Source organism: Stenella coeruleoalba (genome assembly GCF_951394435.1).
Source record: "Stenella coeruleoalba genome assembly, chromosome: 16".
NCBI lineage: Eukaryota > Metazoa > Chordata > Mammalia > Artiodactyla > Delphinidae > Stenella > Stenella coeruleoalba.
The window spans coordinates 15,673,544-15,695,315 of NC_137162.1; the positions used below are offsets into that span (position 1 = coordinate 15,673,544).

The 21,772-nt window shown below is 41.7% G+C and overlaps 1 protein-coding gene across 4 annotated transcripts in view; it reads left to right on the forward strand.

Moving 5' to 3' along the window:
* ABLIM1 (actin binding LIM protein 1) overlaps positions 1 to 21,772 on the forward strand; it is a 318,168-nt gene that overhangs the window by 99,463 nt on the left and 196,933 nt on the right. Inside the window, exon 1 of one of the 4 annotated variants that reach the window (XM_079899552.1) lies at positions 12,541 to 15,410. The exons of the other annotated variants lie outside the window; for them this stretch is intronic. Within the exon in view, the coding sequence (XP_079755678.1) occupies positions 15,167 to 15,410 (244 nt within the window). The 5' untranslated portion in view covers positions 12,541 to 15,166. Of the gene's footprint in view, positions 1 to 12,540; positions 15,411 to 21,772 lie in introns of those variants that run through there. 4 annotated transcript variants of the gene reach the window in all.

Here is a 21,772-nt window from a genome sequence, read left to right on the forward strand (position 1 = left end):
TTAGATATGAAGTCAGAAAAAACTTATGGTCATTCAATAGGTAAATTTTCCAACAGGTTAGTGTGGTTCAGCCAGAATAAAAACTCATTTCTCTTCAGGAGTATTACTTGCTGCAAATGATTTCTGCTTCTGATTGCCTGTTTGAAAACATGTTTAAGAATGTTAATATTTTTGCTTAGTTGGAGGATGAGGAAGGAAAGATTTGAAAATAAAAGAAAAGAAATACCTAATTAAAGAGATTTGATTTTATGCCACTTTAAAATTTGTGTTTGACTGATGTGACCTAGATTTGTATAAAGGAACCAGAGGGATTAATAGGAATGATTTATTTTTAACTATTAAGAAACAATATGCAGAATTTAAGTGGGTATTTTTCCACCTAAATTGTATTTCACTTAGATTTTCCTTAGTAATCTTCATGCTCCCCCTGTATTTGAAGAAAAAAAAGCCCAGAATACTGTTAGAAAGTAAAGTTTTTGGTTCAAAATCTTTAATACCTGTTTACTCATTTGTAGTCAGTTTGTCGTCAATAGCCTGTATCTTGACAGATTTCTGCTGATTAAATCCAGATAAAGAAGAGTTTGGACCGTAGCTCTAGGAAAGGCGGGAAGGAGGGATGCCCCCTTGGATAAGATTCTTAATTTTATATACACTACCAAATGTAAACTAGATAGCTAGTGGGAAGCAGCCGCATAGCACAGGGAGATCAGCTTGGTTCTTTGTGACCACCTAGAGGGGTAGGATAGGGAGGGTAGGAGGGAGACACGAGAGGGAGGAGATTTGGGGATATATGTATATGTATAGATGATTCACTTTGTTATACAGCAAAACTAACACACCATTGTAAAGCAATTATACTCCAATAAAATTGTTAAAAAAAAAGAAGACAATAGTTTAGAGGCTGTAGAAGATGAAAATGGAGAAAGTTTAGGTCAGTGTGCTTTAATTTAGTATTGAAAATCCTCATATTTTAAAAAAGCAAACCCATTCTAATATTCTTATAATTATCACACTGTTCACTTTGTCATTTTTATTTATTACTACTTCATATCTGTGTAGTAAAATAGTTGATCTAAAAAAAAAAGAGTTTTCTAAAGCTTCATGTTTTTCTCAGATATCTTAGTTTTTCCCTCCTGGTGGAAATGTCAAAATGTACACAGAAGAAGGGGTCTGAAAGGTATTATTTTATTTCACTCATTTGATTTATTATTTATTGAGCTCCTGCTTTGTGCCAATCGCTGCCTTAGGACCTGGGGATGCAACAATGAGGAAGATCAGCTCTGATTCTTCCCTTGGGGTGCTCAGGGGCCAGCAATGGCCATAGACAGGTGACCACAGTGCATCAATGTATCGGGTGATCCCAGAGGGAGGGAACCAGTCTCAAAAGTAAGGAGGATTTTTCCCAAGGTAAATGAACTCCCTCCTGATTTTACATACATATGATTAAAATAAAACTGCTAAAGTACAGTGCGTGTCACATGACAAGCACTAAAAATTCTTTTAGCCATCTTAATTATTGTTATTCTTAATGTTACTGTGGAGGCAACACGCTGTTAAAATCTTCAAAATCAGACATTTATATGAATGCTCTGAGAGTTTCACAAAGAGACTAAAAATAAATTTTCTTCTTCATAACGAGATAGAATATCTGTAAGTTTATTGGAAGGCTGGATCTTAGGAAGTTTCCCAGCAGATCCTTTACCTAATCCTTTTTCTCATAGCTTGTCTGTGGCTCTCTCTCTCTGTGAACACACAGTAAGAAAGGAAATTATTGAGAGAAAAGAGAATGTCTCAAGAAAACATAATGTGTGTAACAAATTAAAAGAAAATGTAAGGTAATAATCAGTAACAGTGAGAGTGGATTTATACGATTATTTTACCTGGGAAAAATGGTATTTTTCCAAGAAACTCAGGGGATTTCAAATGATGTTCTTAAAACCTACCAGGAATTTCTTTTAATTTTATTGCTAACCTCAGGTATGATGACTAGGAATGGCAAATTCTAAGTTCTTTCATGGTGCAGTTTTATTTTAATAAATACATTAAAATAATAACTTTCTCCATTTTCATCTTCTACAGCTTCTAAACTATTGTCTTCTTTTTTTTTAACATCTTTATTGGAGTATAATTGCTTTACAATGGTGTGTTAGTTTCTGTTTTATAACAATGTGAATCAGCTATACATATATCCCTATATATGTATGAAATATATATGAAAACTAACACACCATTGTAAAGCAATTATACTCCAACAAAGATGTTAAAAAATTAATTTGAGATGGAACATAAAAGCTAAAACCAATTTCTGGGATAAAACAGACGAGAAAATGTTCATAAGCGTGCATTAAACAAAGATTTCTTTAAAAAAACACCAAAAGCAAGCACTAGCCAAAAAAGAAAAAGTCGCTAAATTAAAATTTTATTAAAATTAGGAATGGTTCATCAAAGGATATCATTAAGAAAATGAATGGGCAAGCTACCATCTAGGAGAAGGTAGTTGCATTGTGTTTGAAAAAGTACTCATATCCAAGGTATATAAAGAACTCCTACAAATCAATAAGGAAAAGGCAGAGAATCCATATTTCACAAAAACATCTACTTCACAAAAGAAGATGTCCCAAATGGCCGATAAACATATGAAAAAAGTCTCACCATCATTAGTCATCACCCCAGTGAGACACCATTATTCATCTGGCAGAATGGCTAAAATTAAAAGGACTGATAATACTAAATGTTAGCAAGAATGTGGAACAACTAAAATTATCCTGCATTGCTGGTGGGAATATAAACTGAACCAGTCATTTTGGAAAAGTGTTTGAGAGTACCTTCAAAAATTAACATACATCCACTCTATCCTAGGTACATAATCAAGAGAAATCAGCATGTATGTCCACTAATGGACATCTATAATAATGTTCATAGCAGTTTTATTTATAATAGCCCCCCACCCAAAAGCCAAATGTCCCAAAACAGGAGAATGGATAAATTAGTTGTGTAGTTGAGGTGTATTTTTCCAACGGAATATTACCCAACAATAAAACAAAACTACTGATACACACAACATCATGGATGAATTGAACAAGCATTATGCTGAGTAAAAGGAGCCAAACATGGATAAGTACATGCTATACATACATCTTGAAGTTCAAATTCAAGCAAAGCTAATCTATTATAAGTCAGAATAGTGGTTTCCTAGAGGGAGAGGAGATGTAGCATTGACCGGGTATTAAGAAACCTTCTGGGATGTCAGGAACGTTTTAGATCTTGATCTGAGAGGTGGTTACATGTTGTACACATGAAAAAACTCACTGAGCTGTGTACTTGAGATTTGTGAACTACTGCATGTAAGATATAGTTCCATTAAAATTTTAATATTAAAGTCATAACGATAGATTCGAATGACACGGGGAAAAGTTTCAGTGAGCCAAAGTTATAAATTGCATATGTAATGTGATGTGAAATAAAGATTTTCATAGAAAATCACTGAAAGAAAATATACTGAAGAATTAACAGTGATTTCTGGATGGTAGGACTGTGTTGTTTCCATTTGTTAATAGTTTTCAGCATCTCCTAACTTTTCTCTAATGAAGTATATTACTTCTATAACAGAAAAGCTGAAATGGGAACAACTGTAACTAAGAAGGTATTTGACGTAACTTGATCCTCAATTGTAAATCCATTTTGATACTTTGGGGGTGGGAAGTAGCAGTTTAGGACAGGCAGATTCATAGAGCCGTAGGGTTAGCGAAAGCTTCATGGGGAAAACCTCAGGGGAACTGAGACAGCATGTAGGGAAGATGTGGTTAGAAGCAGGAGCGGGGCTGGACAGCTAACCTTGTGTGATGTTGTCTTTGACCTGTGATCCTCAATCTATGTTCGTTGACTGTGTTTCTATCCACTTCATGGATTCTGTGGTCCTTCAAATGTATAATTGCTTTTTCACTTAACATGTTGATCTTTTAAGCCATTTGTAATTCTTATTCCTAAAAAACTCTTTTCCTATCCTTTTACATCTTCAGGCATTACCGTTTGCTCTGTTCTCTATTTTGCGGCATCCTTCCCCTACCACCCTGCTTCTCCATATGCCAATGTGAGTTTAAAAATGAATAGTCCCAAGGCATTCTCTCCTCCTGAGAAATAAATAAATAAAACAATACCAGAAACACACACACACACAGAGCTCCAAATGATCCATCTGTTGAAGACATCCACCATTCACTTCATCCTGGTTCAGGCTATTTTTGTTTGCTTTGTCTTGAGAGCTCCTATATTGAAAGCCTTTAAAGAGTACTTAGGTTTTCATCAGAAAATGAAAAGCAAATCACTTTGTTTTTCCATTTTATACCTATTACAGAACTGTGCACAAAGAAATGCTCAATAAATGCTGATTGAATTTCCCTTCTACAGATCACGGTCTCTGCCGCATTCAGATTTTTCTGTGCACGTTTTTACTGATGCGTGCACATTTATAATTATGAAGCGGATTGTGGAAGGGGGCATATTCTTTAGAATCCAGTATTTTTCTGAATCTGTTCTCTGCAAACCTGTATCCTCTTAGGTAAGTTTAATTACTACATTTAAAGGATGAATTGAATTGAAGGATGAATTGAAGTCTTTTGAAAGTGTTTTTTTTTTTAACTGCTTTTCTTCTTTTTTTGGCAGGGTAAGCAATAGCGTTATGCTGTTACTGGAAATTTTAGTCAATAAGATGTATGCTTCTTTAATTAGAATGCTAGGAAGTCCTGCTGAGTTGAATCATTTAGTTAGTGCAATGAGCTGAGAGGTTTGAGCATTTGTGTGCAGAGGGTCAATTTCAGTAAATTGAGTATATATGGGCAATTTTAATATATTTTCCCAGATAACTTACATCTAGTATTCGTTTTAAGGTCCAATGTTCATAAATATTTGTGAAGCATCTCCCCAGAAACAGACACAGAAATGAGAGAGACCACCTTTGCTTTCAAGGAGTTCCTGGTCCAGTGAGTTCTTTTCTCCTTCATCCATTCCCACGGCCCCAACCCTCACTTTGGTGGGTGCTGCCAAATTGACACCTCCAGCTGTGACTTCTCCCCTGGGAGCTAGAGCAGCGTGCCCCATTTCCTGCTGGTTACCACGCCATGGATGTTCTGATGACATCTTAAACTCATATTACATCTGCAATGATCACCTTCTCCACCCTAACTCATTCTCTTTCCTACGTCTCTTTTCTCAATGGCTCTACTTTTTTCCAGTCACTCAAGCTCTAACCTTTGGGAGTTCTAACAAAACCCCTTACATTACAAATTTATTTCCCCCTTGCTAAGCATCCACCTCCTTTTATTCTGGCCACTTGTCTAGTGGGGTCACCTCCTATAAACACCGCCCATCCTCAGAGCGGCTGGGTGTATGAATCCATGCAAGAAAGCGGTGGCTCAGCAGGATACCCTAGATTTGTGGGAAGATCTTAGAACGATCTTGTGTTCCTTATCTACTAATAACCCTGTCTCACTCCACTTGCCCCTTGGTTGTCAGACTTACCCACCTCTCTTCCCATCTCAACCTAGGCTGGGTGCTTCCCCTTCCCTTCTTCCTCCGAAATGATCACGCGTAATTGGTTGCTTCCCCATTTCCACTTCTCTTTCTGACTCAGTATTTGCAGACAGGCAACTCTTCCATTGGATTATCTCCCTCAGGCACTTGCGCCTTCCAATATGACACAGCCTGAAGTTCTCCCAACCCCCAATACTGCCTGCCTAGGCAGCTCCCACATCGTGGCCTGCCCCAACCAATGACATGGTGTCAAAAGTGGTATGCTTTGAGACTCCAAAAGTAGGTTTTGCGTGTGTTCCCATTCCCAAAGTTCATGATATGGTGTTTACCATGGGATAAGAACATACAGTTTATGATTTATAGCATATTGGAGAGAAGCTATGATTTTTGCATTGGGGGAAACGTGAGAGGCAAAACGTAATGGAGAAACATGGATGAATCTCGAAAACATGCTGAACAAAAGAAGCTGGGGGCGAAAGGGTACATACTAGATAGTTCTATTTATGTGAAGTTCTAGAATGAGAAGAATGGTGGGAGAAATCAGAATAGTGGTTGCCTCTGATGTGGAGGTGGAGAGCGACTGGGAAAGATCACAAGGGAACTTTCTGAGGTGACGGATGTGTTCTATACCTTGAGAGCGGTGTGGGTTACGTGGGCGAATGAATTTGTCTAAACTCATTGAAGTGTACGCCTAAGATCTATGCTTTTCACCGTAGGTAAAAATTGTATAAAAGAAACAAAAAATTAAGGGGAAACATACAGAGTAGAATTCATAATAGTATCCTCGTGATTAGAGATAAAGGATTATATAATGTAGGTATAAAGAAAATAATGTAATGGAGAAAGGACATGCTTTTGCATTCGTGGCAAGGAAAAAAGGTGGTAAAATTTGCTCTGGAAGTAAGTGCTGCTGGTATCATACACTCAGCTGTTAGGGAATAATGGCCACTTTTGTGGTGGTTCATAGCAGATATGTCATAATTAAAATCCAATTCTGCAAGTAAGAAAATATCTTGTATGTGAAACCTTCCAATGCTTCTAAAATTCTTCCACCCCTTTGCCTTCCTCCAGTACCTGAAATAAACCACAACTGTTTGGTTCAAGCATGGTGAGTAGGAGAGTTTACATGATAGGTTTGCAATAACAGACACATAGATCTTACTTAGGCTGGTAACCCACAGGCCATGATAGGCCTGTGAACATGTGTTGCTTTCTTTCTCTTTTTTGCGGGGGAGGGGAGGATGTGGATCGTGTTTTTTGTTTGTTTGTTTGTTTTGTTTTGTTTTGAATTACTTGCAAATGTTTGAAACTTGGGATATTTCACATAAAAATCTGAACAGCTGGTAACCCTTGGCTGGCGTTCCAAAACAGCAATAACTGGCTGGATCTGAATAGTGGCTCCTTCTTTAGGTGGGGAACGTACTTTACACCCATCTTACTACAAGTATCACAGGTATCTTAGGACCAAACTACTGCCTCAATTGTTTTCATTTCTATTTTCAGTCCCGTAAGTATTTGAATATGCAGCCTTTGAATTAACATTTATAGAGCGCCTCATATGTTCTAGGAATTATTAGGGGCTTTAGCAGGTACATACGGTAGATACTATTACTATATCCATTTTACAGACAAGGCAACCAAGGTTTAAATAAGTGAAGAGCTTCCCTGAGGTTGCCAGCAGTAAGTAGCAAAGCCAGAATCTGAAGGACGTTTTCTTACTCCAGAGCCCATGCATTTACCCACCACATTGTTGTTCTCCTTTGTTTATTTTTAGCTTTGGTTTCATCCATTATTTAGTACTAACCTCTGGTTGAGTTCTTGTTGGTTTCCTTATGATTTATTTTGATAGAATAACCCCTGGTCTCCAAACTCTCTTGATTTTGCATCCTTAGCAGTAAAAAAAAAATGCCTATTTATGTTTATTATTTACTAATAAATAATACTCTTGTATATTAATATTATATACATTCTAAAGCATACATATATTCTAAAATGTTAAAGAATAAGATATTATGTATATATTTATATACATAATATCTCATATATATATATATAAAATTTTCTTTCTACACTGCAATTAATTATCTTTTACGTATTGCATACCCTATTTTGACAACCAGTACATGGAACAATGCCTGGACGATGATTCTGCCTGAAAGCATCTTTCATGTCAGAGACTCCCAATTTTGTATCCAATAAATTGTCCCTTCCAGATAAAGGGTGCAGTGGAAAGTCACCAGATCAGCCCAGATTATGGAAAGAACAAAATTCTCCTTCGTTAGAAAAATAGTTGTTCATCTGTAACCACATTGACAACACTGTGCTCTAACCTTTTACAGCCCTGAACTTCAAAATGGCTAAGAGCATCTTTTATTGATATTAAGGTCTCATATTTGCCTTTGGGTAGTGTAGGTTCTCTTCAAACCTCTAATTCTGACTGTGAGTTTAGTTTCAAGGGATGGAGTATCCTCCCGGTCTCAGTTTCTCAGTTGGAGCTGCAGGGGATCCGTGTAGAGGTTGTACCCTCTCACCTCACAGGGCTGCTGCCATGATTAACAAAACTGGACAAAAACAAGTGCTGAGAGAGGCTGTTAATAATGAATCACTGTGAAAGGCATCTGTGGGCACGTGCCAAGAGTTTTCCCGGAGTTCTGACACTGTAAAGAATGGCTGTGAGGGCTTCCCTGGTGGCGCAGTGGTTGAGAGTCCGCCTGCCGATACAGGGGACACGGGTTCGTGCCCTGGTCCGGGAGGATCCCACATGTCGCGGAGTGGCTGGGCCCGTGAGCCATGGCCGCTGGAGCCTGTGCTCCTCTCACGGCAGTGAGAGGCCCGCGTACCGCAAAAAAAAAAAGAATGGTTGTGAGCAGCCTTTGGGGGGCGTGTCTTGTGCGTGTGTTATTCTCTGACTAGAGTTGCTTATATGTGGATGGATAGGTTCTGCCTTCTAAGACCTGAGCTTTCCCTGATCTTCCTTCCCGTCATCTTGTGTGATCTGAATAAAGCTTTCTTGTGGAGCATTCTGTTTGGATTGTTCTTTTCTGTCTTACCCTAGTCCCCTTCTTTTCTTAATAAGTTTTTTCTTCAAGATCCAGATCCAACACCCTATTCTCCAGAATCCCACCAGCCCCAGGCTGACCCATCCTTTCTCTCTCGGGCACTTTCATAACGTCAGAGCATGGCACTGAGAGCATGGCAAGGGAACACACTTGACACACACGCCCCATGGACTCCCTCGAGGGAAAGCCTTCTTTTGTGTGCTATTGTTGGAAATGTAACAGAAATGCATAAAATTGTCCACGTAAAATCTGAAACATAAACCACATCTCTTTCTGAAACACATTTTTTAAGACAAATTTAAAAGGTACCACTAGATATTTCAAATATCTAAACCAAACCCCTCTCCCATCTTTTATTGCACTAACTATACACTGGGGTGGATTCACCAAGTTGCACTATAGTTAGGCATGTACATGCCCATGTCTCTGGCTAATTTCCATGCTCGCTGAAGGCCCTTGTCTTATTCATCATTAAAGCAGCTAACGCCTGGACTGTCCTATTGTGACACTCAGTATATCTTTGTGGAATGAAGAGAGCTCCCTTAAGCAAAGGATGCAGAAAAGCCTGATGCTGATTTCCATCAGCAGATCTCCTGTTATATTCCTTGTCTACCTTACATATGTCTTGTGACCACAGACTCCAGGGAGTTCCTCTTTGAAGTCAAAGTTTAAGTGCAGAGGTGAGTGATCTGCAGAAAAGATGCGGTGAGCAAAAGGCCCTGGTTATGGCACAGTCAGGAAGTAGGCTGTTCGGGGTGGAATAGATTACTTGACATTTTCTAATAAATTGACAGTGAACATGAGATTTGCCAGAGTGAGTCGGAGCTATTCTGTGTCGAGATAGATAAATTATGAATACCTCAAACCATGCCACTGGAAACGCTGCCCTCTGCAGTCTCCCTCCTGGGAGGGCCCTGGAGGGGAGGCCGGAGCAGGCAGGCACCACGCACCTGCTCCGGGTCCAGCGCCTCCATCAGTGGTGGTGCAGAAAAGTGCTGACGCCGGGCTTTCTCTTTCCTATGCTCAGCTTTTTATTCCACCAGCAAGAACAACCTGTCTCCTAATGACCAACCACTGGGACAGCTTTCTGTGGCCACAGCTGGCCTGGGCCACTCAGGCATGTGCGTGTCACCGAGTGCCTTCCAGTCCAGTGGCACTTAGGTGAGCTCTGACCAGCAGGAGGATAACCACATCCTGAAGCTGCATATGTGGGAACAGGAGTTCTCAGACCCTTAAAGCAGTTTTTAATGACCAAAGCGTGTTTTGTCTTTGCCTTTTTTTTGTTGTTGTTGTTGTTTTTTGTTTTTTTTCTTTAGCGGTACGCGGGCCTCTCACTGTTGTGGCCTCTCCCGTTGCGGAGCACAGGCTCCGGATGCGCAGGCTCAGCGACCATGGCTCAGGGGCCCAGCCGCTCCACGGCATGTGGGATCTTCCCAGACTGGGGCACGAACCCGTGTCTTCTGCATCGGCAGGCAGACTCTCAACCACTGCGCCACCAGGGAAGCCCCTGATATCTGCCTTTTATCCAAGTACTGTGTCCTCGTATTTTACAGTGACTTATCAAGAGTTGTCAAATTCTGTTTACAAGGCCCTGAGCAGCTAGTGTGTGTAGAGTCCTACGTGAAGGAGACAGGATGACAGAGGCAAGACTCCTGACTTCTAGAATCTTAGCACCAGTGGGGAAAATAAGGCCGTCTACAGGTAACCGTGTTACAAGGCAGGGTATAATAAATCCCACGGCAGAGCTGCTTTTGAAGACAAGACAGGAAGAAATTAATTCTAGCTGGAGGGATTCTGGAAGTCTTGATGGAGAAGGTAGCAGTTGAGCTGCATTTTTAAGCACAGATGGAATTTCAGAAAGATCAGGTGGGAGAAGGTTGAGGTATTTCAGGAAAAGAGAAAGAAGCACAGAAAGAATTAAGGGTTGGGGAACATGGGGTGTGTTCAGGGCAGGAGAAGTTTCGGCAACGGAAGGAGACCCCAGCCTTGTGGGTTGTGATCTGTGGTAAGTGACGTTAGTGCTCTGACTCCGTGGAACAGATTCGTGAGGCAGCCTTGTCTGACGCACGGGGTTCGAGCTCCAGGGAGGCCTGTGACCATCCCCGAGCTGATCCCTGTCTGCGGCTGCTTCCTTGAAGGCATTCCAAGCCTGCCTTTCATTGCTATTTGGAAATCTTGCCTGCGGAGAGTTATCGTTAGAGGGTAATCTGAGACACTTGCTGTCTGTTAAACTAATTACGCTTCAGTCCTCCGAGTGCCTTGGTGCCCTCAATCCTAAATGCTTAGCAGATTTAATGTAGCGTCTGAATTATTAATGGAGATGATATGGAAGAGGGGGCTTGGCTGCTGGTCCCGTGTTGAGCAGGTCTTGGACGGGTGGCATTACGGGAAGAGAGGCAGCTGCTTGCAGAGTGATGGACGAAGCAGGCCTTCCAGAGGAGCCCTACCCAGACAGGAGCCTGTGCCAGTATGCTCAGAAAATCACAGCCTGCCTTGGAGGGATGGGTAAGACCCCTTAAACATTGGGCTTCGTGGAGGAGATGCCCAGGTTAATGTTGCAGGCGAACAGAAGGACTAAACTTAAGACTTGCTGGTGGCAGGGAGCAGGTGTAGCTGCTGGAGTGGGAGAACCTCCAGCGAGCTGAGGCGTAATCGTCTGGAAGTCCGGTCGATGGTGCCCCTTCCTCTGAACCCTCCCACTTAAAAAACTGCTGTTTCTCTGCTTACTCTGCCCTGCTCAGCAGCAAAGATCATCCTGATTATTGTGAACTACTGCAGGTGTTTTCAATGGACTTGCTAAGCTCTTCTGTTTGCTCACTTCTGATTAAAACAAAATCCAAAACTGAAAAACAAGTAGTGCTATTTGTCACTGATAAAGCCACAGGCTGTAAATTCAAAGTATTTCCTTATAAAACTAAATCCCATAAAAATTGGCATCTTAAAGGTGGTAATATTCTCTCTTAAAAATTTTTTTCTTAGTAAAAAGCAGGTAAATCTTAGCAGGTGATTTAAAGGGGGAGGAGGGACATTTGTCTGAAAAAAAAAAAGACCTAAATAGTTACATGGGGGCTTCCCTGGTGGCGCAGTGGTTGAGAGTCCGCCTGCCGATGCAGGGGACACGGGTTCGTGCCCCGGTCCGGGAGGATCCTATATGCCGCGGAGCGGCTGGGCCCATGAGCCATGGCCACTGAGCCTGCGCATCTGGAGCCTGTGCTCCGCAACGGGAGAGGCCACAACAGTGAGAGGCCCGCGTACCGCAAAAAAAAAAAAAAAAAAATAGTTACATGGGATAAATTAAAGTCAGAATTCACTTGCGGAGAATTGCTGCAGGGACTGACCTGTGACTGGCACACTAAGAGCAGTACTTAAGGCATCTGTCCCCTGAGCACTGTGCAACCCCCAAATCCTTGGTTCTGAGGTTGGGGTTCATCTCATTATTGAGCTCCTACAGTATGCACAGGCAGAGTGCTCAGGGCCTCTCAGTGCTGGTTGAAGCTCTTGGTTCATTTTTCCACTGACAGTTTCTTTTCATCTTTTATCATAGAAGAAAAGCTTGTTCAGGTGCCGTGGAACTGTTGCTAGCAGCATTAGGAAAGTCCTATTAGATAAGATATGCAGGCCACACAAACAAATTACACATTCGTAATTAGCATTAGCTTTGTAGTGTAATGCATTGTGATACCTTGTTTTATAACCACGTGAACTGTCACAGAAACCACTTTACTGCTTTGTAAATGCTGTGACTGTAATTTTACATGAGCTGCGGCAAGAGGCTGATGTTGGTGCAGCAGTGGAAGAAATGGGTGCACTGGTGCTTCTTTAAGGATCTCCTCCATACGGTGCTTTCATGGCTGAAGAGGTTGCTGTCAGGCAGATACCACTGAAAGTTTATTTTTAAGACTGGAGGTGTGGCCTCTGCTGGGTGTTTACAATGAGCTATGTGGAAGAGGTTAAGCTAAGAACTCTGGGCACTCTGGAAAGTGGAATGTAGCTCAAGGGTGCCCAATGTCACTGCTGACTCCAGCTCCCAAGCAGCCAGCATCTGAATTCTTAACTCTCTCCACCACCTGAGACAGAACTCAGTACCTCAGTACCTCTCACTTATATGCAATGAGATTGTCTTTAAAAGAAAACCAACCTCTCATCAGCCTTCTTTATGGTTCATATTTACTTTCCATCCTGACCTAAAATTCATAAAATAGATAGAACTTCTTATATATAATCCTTTTATTGAAGAATTTAATTTTTTTTCCTTTTACAGTCTATCAGTATATAACTGCTTTTTAACTACATATATGGATCTATAAACTTGTCCAGAAATTTAGGTGTGGCCTGAATATGTTCTGCTGAAACAACAGCTGAGTCAGTGCTGTAGAATTCGTTTTAGTGGGCAATGCTTGACAAGTTTAGGGACCGAGAAGGCAGGATAACTTTGTCATGGAATAGTTATACTTTTGCTTGGTCAGGAAGATGCTGGATTTGAAAAAAAGTCATCTTATCTGTCCAAAGTCTATGTTTGTGTATCGTTAGTATATACTAGAGCCTATGTTTAAAGCGGCTGCGTCCAGCTTCTCTACATAGAAACATATATATGTTTCACAAACAGGCCATGTGGACACACACATAAGCAGATAGACCTTTTCACTTTCTCAGTTTGCAAAGGACAGGTCTATAGGAAACTAACCACAGGAAGAAGGAATTCACGGTTTAGGGAGGAGGTTCCCATATTACAATGTTTATTAGAAAAACACTCTAGAAGAACCAGTAGGTCTACAATGGGCCTCTGGCATCTGTGTTTTAAACAGACTGGTCCAGGAACCATACCTTGGGAAACACTTGATAAAATATCTCACATTGTACATCCTAAGGCTCTTCAAAATAGACAAGCAAGAAATAGAACCCATACAGCTTGTTTCACTCGCTTTGAAAACTGTTTTCAGAGGAAAACCTTGGAAGGATCTTTTCTGGAGGCAATGCTGGTATAGGGCTTAATTTCCAAACTTTGATGACAAAAATTTCACCGTGTGACTGTGGTGTGCAGAAGCTTCCATACTTGCACCCTCTGCAGCTCCAGCCCAATCTGGATGGCCTTTGGGGCAGAGTCGATCTCCATTCCCACTGTGCTTCCCATTGGCCTAGAATCATTCTAGCAAATTTGAATTCTCTGGTTCTTGAACTCTGTTACTAAATCCTGCATTAAAGATTAGGAGCTAATAATAAAAGAAGCAAAGATTTGCTTTCTCTGCTTCATCTCTCTATAGCTTTTGTGGAAGGACCTGTCGACTGTGGTAGAAACAGTCATGGTTTAGGAGTCAGGAGACCTGGCTTCACCCTGGGCTTGCTGTGTTGTCCTGGGAAAGTCACTTAGCATCTCTAAGGCTTACTTCCTCATCTTAAAATTAAAGGGCTGGAGTAGATCAATGCTTCCTGGATGTTGGTCCTGGTATGGGGAACTTTGAAAAATATAAGTTCCTGGGACTCACCTCCAAAGAATCCCATTCAGTGGTCTGGGCTAGTGCCCCAGATTTTGTATTTCTCAAAAACTCTACACAAGATTCTTCTGCACAGTGATATTTGGGAACCACTGGACTAGACTATCTCTGAAGACGTTTCTAGCTCTATAATTCAATTCTGTTTAAAGTGTGTAAGGGCTTTATTGAAAAGAAAAGGCTATTAGAATATAATAGCCCAATGACAGGAGAAGAAGCATGGTTTTATTCACTCTGACTTGTGACTATTGTGTGTTTATAGATGGTCACATATTGTGCTTAACCTTACTGAGTGGATATCAGAGGGTAAATACTCATTACCAGGGTTGTCCTTTGTACATCAGCAGCCCTAACTGTGTGACGGTTCTGCTAGCTTATAACTTTATTAATACACGCAGCTACCTTCATGATAATTGTCTCCATTGTGTGATTCTTCTAGGGATTCTGCAATAACAGAAAACACATGAAACAACATTAAGAATATTATTAGCTTTCGGATTAATGGAATGAGGCAGAAAGATTTTCATGACACTAGGGGGAGGGGTTTTCCCTCTAGAAAATGAAAAGGATTATTTACTGTGGCCTGGAGCTAGATATGTCGCTAGTTGAAGCTGAAGAACTTTAATTGAGCTCTCCCTTCCATGAGATCTGAAATACTAGAGAACTTGGAATTATTATCCTGAGTTGTTTCTGTTATGCATTTTTAGATTCTATTCGATAGATATGGCTATTCACAGTACTCTTACCAGATGATATTGAATATCCTAGGAATAGCCGCGGGTGAATTCTTTCAGCTGTTGCAGCTCTGTCCTTCCTCTTGCTCTGGATATTAATCTGATTTTTAAATATGCATTCATGTCTCTGACTGACATAGTCTTGAGTTCCTGGTAGCGGTTGTTTTTATACCTGATCATCTGTGTATATGGAGCCCTACCTAAGCTCTTGAGGGTAATCACTTAAATACATCTTCCTTAATCTTCTTTTCTGGGCAGTGAGAAAAAAACAATAAGGAGTCAGGAGAGTTGTGGAGAAGCACAGCTTCTTGGGAGCCTGGTATCTATTTCTAACTTCTTTGTAATCAGTGCCAAGATGCCTTGCTTCCTTGGTTTAAAGTCTCTGGGGAAATTGTTCAACTCGGTGAAAAGCAAAGTCACCTCATCTGAAAAAACCAGCACCAGGGGCTCATACAGAAGGATACTGGTTGTCGAGGATGTGTATGCCCCTGGGAGCCCCTACCCTGCTCACAGGCGGGCCACCATCACTCATTTGTTGTGTCTACATCCTGAGGTCTATTGCATGTTTGAGCACTTGTTGAACAACCTTGATCTTCTTGGTAAGTAAAAGAGCCCACTCTGGACACGGCTTTGTGTTTCGTGATTGGCATAAGTAATAAAGTGTTATCTAGAACCATTCTTCCATTATGTATTCTTCAAAGGAAACACTATCCTTGATATATAATTAATGGGGTGAGGGTGGGAGCAATGGAGAATGTAACATAAGTACAGCTATGGAGCTATATTCTGATGGTAATTTTGTCCATGATTTTATGATCTCAGTAACAAATACGTCTCTTTCCATACTTAGTACTAATAATGGTCTGTAATAGGAAGTATGATGGAAAAGAAAGATCTCTGTCGATAGATGTTTTTCTTTCATATGATATAAGGTGAATGGAAAAGAAATATTCAAGGCAGCAGACTGCCACTAGTAAAACGAGACCTAAGTGAAGTTGAGGTCTAAATTGTCACTGCCTCAGGTGTGCTGATCTTGTGAAATATTTTAAAAGAAATGAAAAAGAAAGGATTTATAATATTTAGAGAACTTGTTGAGGCTTCTTTTCAGTGAAATTTATTAGAATGTGGTCACTCATCCATCTGCCTGGGAAAGAAGTTGAGAAAGCCCAGATGAGGACAAGAGTCATTGCACTTAAGAGTTCTCAGACTTGGAAATTACAGGGATTTCTTTATTAATGAAGATGACATCCACCCAGCTGCTTACTCCTTTGTCAAAACCAGTGCTAGGATTTGTACAGGAGGCAGAGGGCTATTAGACATGGTCCCTATAAACATGTGAAGATGAACCGAAAGAGCCAGAAAACAGAATATATACCTGATAATTCTTTGCTAGAGAGGACGGCAGGGTTGAATTAAAGCCAGGTAAGGTAAGGGAGTTAACCTATACTGGGGTGTTTTGTTTTCAATTAAGTTTTAAATAGCTTTGTTGAGATATAATTCATATATCATACAATTCACACATTCAAAGTATACAGCTCAATAGTTTTTAGTATATTTGCTGTTATGTGCAACCATCATCACAGTGAATTTTGGAAATATTTTATTGTCTCAAAAAGAAGCCCTGCGCCCTTTTACCGTTACCCTGCCCTCACCCCAACCTCTCCATACCCACCCTCCAGCTGTAAGAAGCCTCGAATCTACTTTCTGTCTTCATAGATTTCCCTATATTGGACATTTCATATGAGTGGAATCATACTATATGGTCTTTTGTGTCTGGCTTCTTTACTTAGCATATTTTCTAGGTTCATTCATATTATGATATGAACATATGAGTACGTCATTCCTTGTTATGGTTAAATAATATTCCATTGTATGGATATATATATAGAGAGAGACCACATTTTGTTTATCCATTCATCAGTTAATGGACATTTGGGTTGTTTCCACCTTTGGCTATTATGAATAATGCTGCTGTGAACATTCATGTACAAGTTTTTGTGTGGCCATATGTCTTCATTTCTCTTGGGTATATACCTAGGAGTGACATTGCTGGGTCATACGGTAGTTGTATGTTTAACCTTCTGAGGAATTCCCAGACTCTTATCCAAAGTGGCTGCACCATTTTACATTCCCACCAGCAGCACGTGAAGATTCCAATTTCACCACATCCTTGGCAACACTTGTTATTATCTGACATTTTGCTTCTAGCTTTCCTAGTAGGTATAAGGTAGTATATCATTATGGTCATACTGAGCTTTGACTGGGACAGAGGGAGACTGGCTAGCAGGTCAGTGTCAAGGCAGGACAGGATACTGATCCGACAGGTGCTGACGGTTCCTGATGCTCACACTTCCTTGGTTCTCTTACTCCTCAACAGTCTCCACTTCACTACTCCAGCCTCATCCTTTTCAGGGGAGCAAGGAGTGGGGATAGAGAAACCGTGACCGCTGCCCCCAGGCCTCCTATAAGCCACCCTAGAAAAACTTGGTTCAGAGCCAGCTGACCATGCCTATTATAGTTTAGGGCACCTCTCTCAACCGTCGGATTCACATGCTGGCAGATACCTAACATCCCTTTATTGAGGAAAAAAAGTTAATTCATCAATTAGGGATAAAAACCAAACAGGTAGCTTTCTGCTGGAGCCAACAGTTAATTATGAATGAGTTCAGTGCTTCTACATATACGGTTTTACTCAGCCATAAAAAGAAACGAAATTGAGTTACTTGTAGTGAGGTGGATGGACCTAGAGTCTGTCATACAGAGTGAAGTAAGTCAGAAAGAGAAAAACAAATACTGTATGCTAACACATATATATGAATCTAAAAAAAAAAAAGGTTCTGATGAACCTAGGGGCAGAACAGGAGTAAAGACGCAGACGTAGAGAATGGACTTGAGGACACGGGGAGGGGGAAGGGTAAGCTGAGAGTAGCATTGACATATATACACTACCAAATGTAAAATAGATAGCTAGTGGGAAGAAGCTGCATAGCACAGGGAGATCAGCTCGGTGCTTTGTGACCACCTAGAGGGGTGGGATAGGGAGGGTGGGAGGGAGATGCAAGAGGGAGGGGATATATGTATACATATAGCTGATTCACTTTGTTATACAGCAGAAACTAATACAACATTGTAAAGCAATTATATTCCAATAAAGATGTTAAATAAAAATAAATAAAATAAATAAAAGTGATTCAAGGTACATGTTTTTGGAATGAGCTGTTGATGCTCAGGAAAGAGGTAAGGTCTGCCAGTAGAGAAGGCAGGAAGTCAAGGGGAGACCAGGTAAACTGTGGTTGATGGAGCGTGTGCTGGACAATGGCTTGTCAGTAGTTTCAATCACAAGAGACTAAGAGAATAAACAGTATCAAAGAGAGCCTGGGTAAAGGAAAGCGTAACCATCACTGGGGTATCAGTATCTTAGTGGAGGCAGATAAGGAAACCTGGGGGATTAGTTCAGTGTGTGGCTTTGGGGTTGGACATTTCAGAATTTGAGTCCCAGCTCTTCTACTTACTAAATGTGTTATTTTGGGAAATTAGTGTCTCCAAGTGAGAGTTTCCCAATCTGTAAGGTATGCTGAAGAATGCACACCTTACGTGATTGCTATGAGCAGGTCTGCCCCTAGGGCATATGGTTTCCTGGGCAAATATTTTTTGTGGGGCCCCTGTTTACATAAACAATTTGAGTCACCCCAAATCAGTGTGTCAACAGTCCAATCCTGCTCAATCATGGTAAAGAAATACCATGCCAGCCTCAGGGAGTGATTATTCACCAAACTCCCCTCCAGGAATCGAGCTAGTTCCAGGGCCTTGGTTGGCTAGAGCTCCTCCAGGCATCTGGTCAACCCCCTGCACAGCAAGGGAGAGACATAGAGGATCATTAGAGAGTGCTCCAAAGAGGAGGCCGGACTGCCTTGCCTAGATAGCACTGCTGGCCCCAGCTGGTCTCAGGCAACAGGAAGGGACTTAGACATTTTTGAGGAAGGTTTGGCTTAGGGGTGGGGTCCCTGTTTGCCCGCGTCTAAGGACAGCATTGATTATAAGGATTAAATGAGAACATGCACGTCAGAGGTGTTTGATATGGTGGCACACACAAGCATCTGCTAAATTTAAAAAATAATGATTTTGTCTTCCACTGCTGTGAAGCAATAGAGGTCCAGTTTTTGTGCTGCTGGGGCCCAGGAGTATAAACACAGCACAGGAAGTGGGGTTCCCAGGAAGCTACTAAGTGTGCTTGAAGTATCCCGTTTAGGACAGGTGCGTGAAGGAAGCTCACCCTCCTGCAGTCGTGTGTGTTCCTGCGCTAGCAAAGCCTCCCAGTGCTCAGGAGCAGCTCCTGGCAGGATGCTCAGGGATATTTGGCAAAGGCCTCCTGCAGCTGCCAGAAAGACCTCAAGATGTTGCAGCTTCCTGTTTTTGTCTGGTGCTCGCTCCTGCTTTGAGCTGTGCAGAGCTCCACGCTTGTCAAAGTGCCCCTATGTGTCTTTCTCTTTTGTCATGCTCAAAACAACCCCCAGAAGTCACTAGAGAAGGAACTGTTTTCCCCATTTAAGAACAGGAAAGGATGGGCTTCCCTGGTGGCACAGTGGTTGAGAGTCCGCCTGCCGATGCAGGGGATACGGGTTCGTGCCCCGGTCCGGGAAGATCCCACATGCCGTGGAGTGGCTGGGCCCGTGAGCCATGGCCGCTGAGCCTGTGCGTCCGGAGCCTGTGCTCCGCAACGGGAGAGGCCACAACAGTGAGAGGCCCGTGTGCCGCAGTAAAAAAATTAAAAAAATTTAAAAAAAGAACAGGAAAGGAATTGGCAAGAAGCTGGGACGTGTAGACACAGCAAAGATATATCAGTGAACGTAAAAAATAGCTTCTACATGTGGATCTGATTGTATCTCTGATTGTGGATGCAATACCACTCTAGACCCACTGCCATTCATTGAGGGACTGCTATGTCTCCAACATTGTGCCAAGTGCTTTATAATTTTTCCGCATTTAATATTCCTAATAACTCAACAAAGCCAGCACTACTTTAATCTTTGTTTTACAGATGAGGCGTCTGAGGCATATGCAGTTAAGAAACCTGCCAGAAGTTATATAGGTAGAAAGTGGAAGAGCTGGATTTGGACCCAGGTTGGCCTGACACCCAAGTTCATGGTCTTAACCATGATGTGGTAAGACCTTAGCCCTAGGAGCTTAAGGACAGGTCATCCATGAGATCTGCTGAGCATTGGCAAACTTAAAATTTGTAACTAGTAGTTCTAAAGAAGTACTTTAACAACTCAAATTTGAAGATTCTCTTATAAAATAAATTGGTTTTGCCAGGAAACTTAGCAAATATTTCTTTTTCCTAGTTCATAATTACAAGCTATCTGCATGGGGTTTTCTGCTCACCTTACTGTTGGTGAGTAAGTTTGTGAACCTGTGTTGTTTTCTGACCTTCTGAGCTTTTGGGTCTAGTACAAATGAAAGAGGCATATTTAGGGCAATTACCTTCTCAACTAACAAGCAAGAAGAGACTGGTGCTGCTATCAGAAGCCCTAAGGTCATCTGAAAGGGTTCAATGATTATGTTGTCAGCTGAGTCCAAATCCCAAAGCAAAATGTTCTGGACTGGAGACCAGGGACCAAAGGAGAGTTGGCAGTCCCCTCTCTGGTGATTAATACATTGTTGCTTCTTCAAGTGGTAGCAACCTGTTTTGTTATATTGTTCATGGCATGTAACACTGTGGTTCTCTAACTTTCTGTGTCCCTTTTCATCTCGTTTGCTGTTACTAATCCCAACCCCATAGATCAGACATTTCTGTCAAAGGGCTAGGGGGAGGTCTTGGACATTGTGGCCCAAAGGCTAGAAGGGACTTTTTGTTGTCCACAGTTTGAAGAGCACACCTTCCAAGACTCTGTGGAGCTTTTCTATCGCATCTTCCTGGTAGTGTTGAGATGCTGTGTTGGAAAAATGTTTTAAATACTTTGCAAATCTCAGACTCAATGGTGAAGACCCCTACCCACCCCACCTTAAATTTGAGAGGGGTGTTTGACTTCTAGCCTTGAAAAAATGTTTCCCAGAAGATGTGACAAGAAGGAATATCTGGTTCCTCCCTTCAGCCCTGCTGTCCTCGCCGATGGCTACACAAGTGGCTGTCTGGACACAAAGCGGTGACAGGAATCTGGTGTTGGCAAGGAGATGTGCTCAGTCGTGGCCTCAGTTCCTCCACCACACCAGGCCACCAGGGCCACGTCCAGTTTGTTGATGGGATGTGGTTCCCTCAAAACAGTAGTCTTACTTTGACTTTTATTCTGTTGAGGTGGGAAATGATCGGCGGTAAACGACCTCTGACCCTGCCTTTCTATCACATTTTCAATCATTAATCCCCCTCTGCCCCAACACTCACACCAGAGGTCTTTGTCACAGATGTTTGAAGGGCCCTTTCACCTTCTCTCTCCGTGCTGTTCTGCTTCCTGCCATAGCCTTCCCGGTTGCTCTCACTCTCAGGCAGGATTTGCTTTAAGCTTTTCCTCCTCTGGGCAGGCTTGTCTTACCTCTTCCCTCATCCTCCTGTTGCTCTACAGCATCCCATGCATCTCTGTTAGAAGTACCTGTTTGTAAGCGTCTCTCGCTTAGCACACTGCAAGGTCCTCTCTGAGGGTGTGGAGGGAGCCACATTTCTATTTTCACTGTATTATAGTACCTAGTATGGAAAGAGGCTGTAAGTGTACGAGTAGATGAATGAACAGATGTTTGTAGAAATCAAATCGCTATGTTAGAATACAGTGGGTGTAAAATTATCCCCCTGCTTTCAAGTAGCTGAGGCCGGAAGAAGCAGTTTGGTGCAGTGGCCGCAAGTTCTGGGCTGTGGGGTCAGGCAGCACTACTCATTTTAGATGTTGTGACTTGGACACCATACTTAATATCTTTGAGCCTCAGTTTTATCACTTATCAAATGTGGATAATACTACCTACACTGCAGTAATAA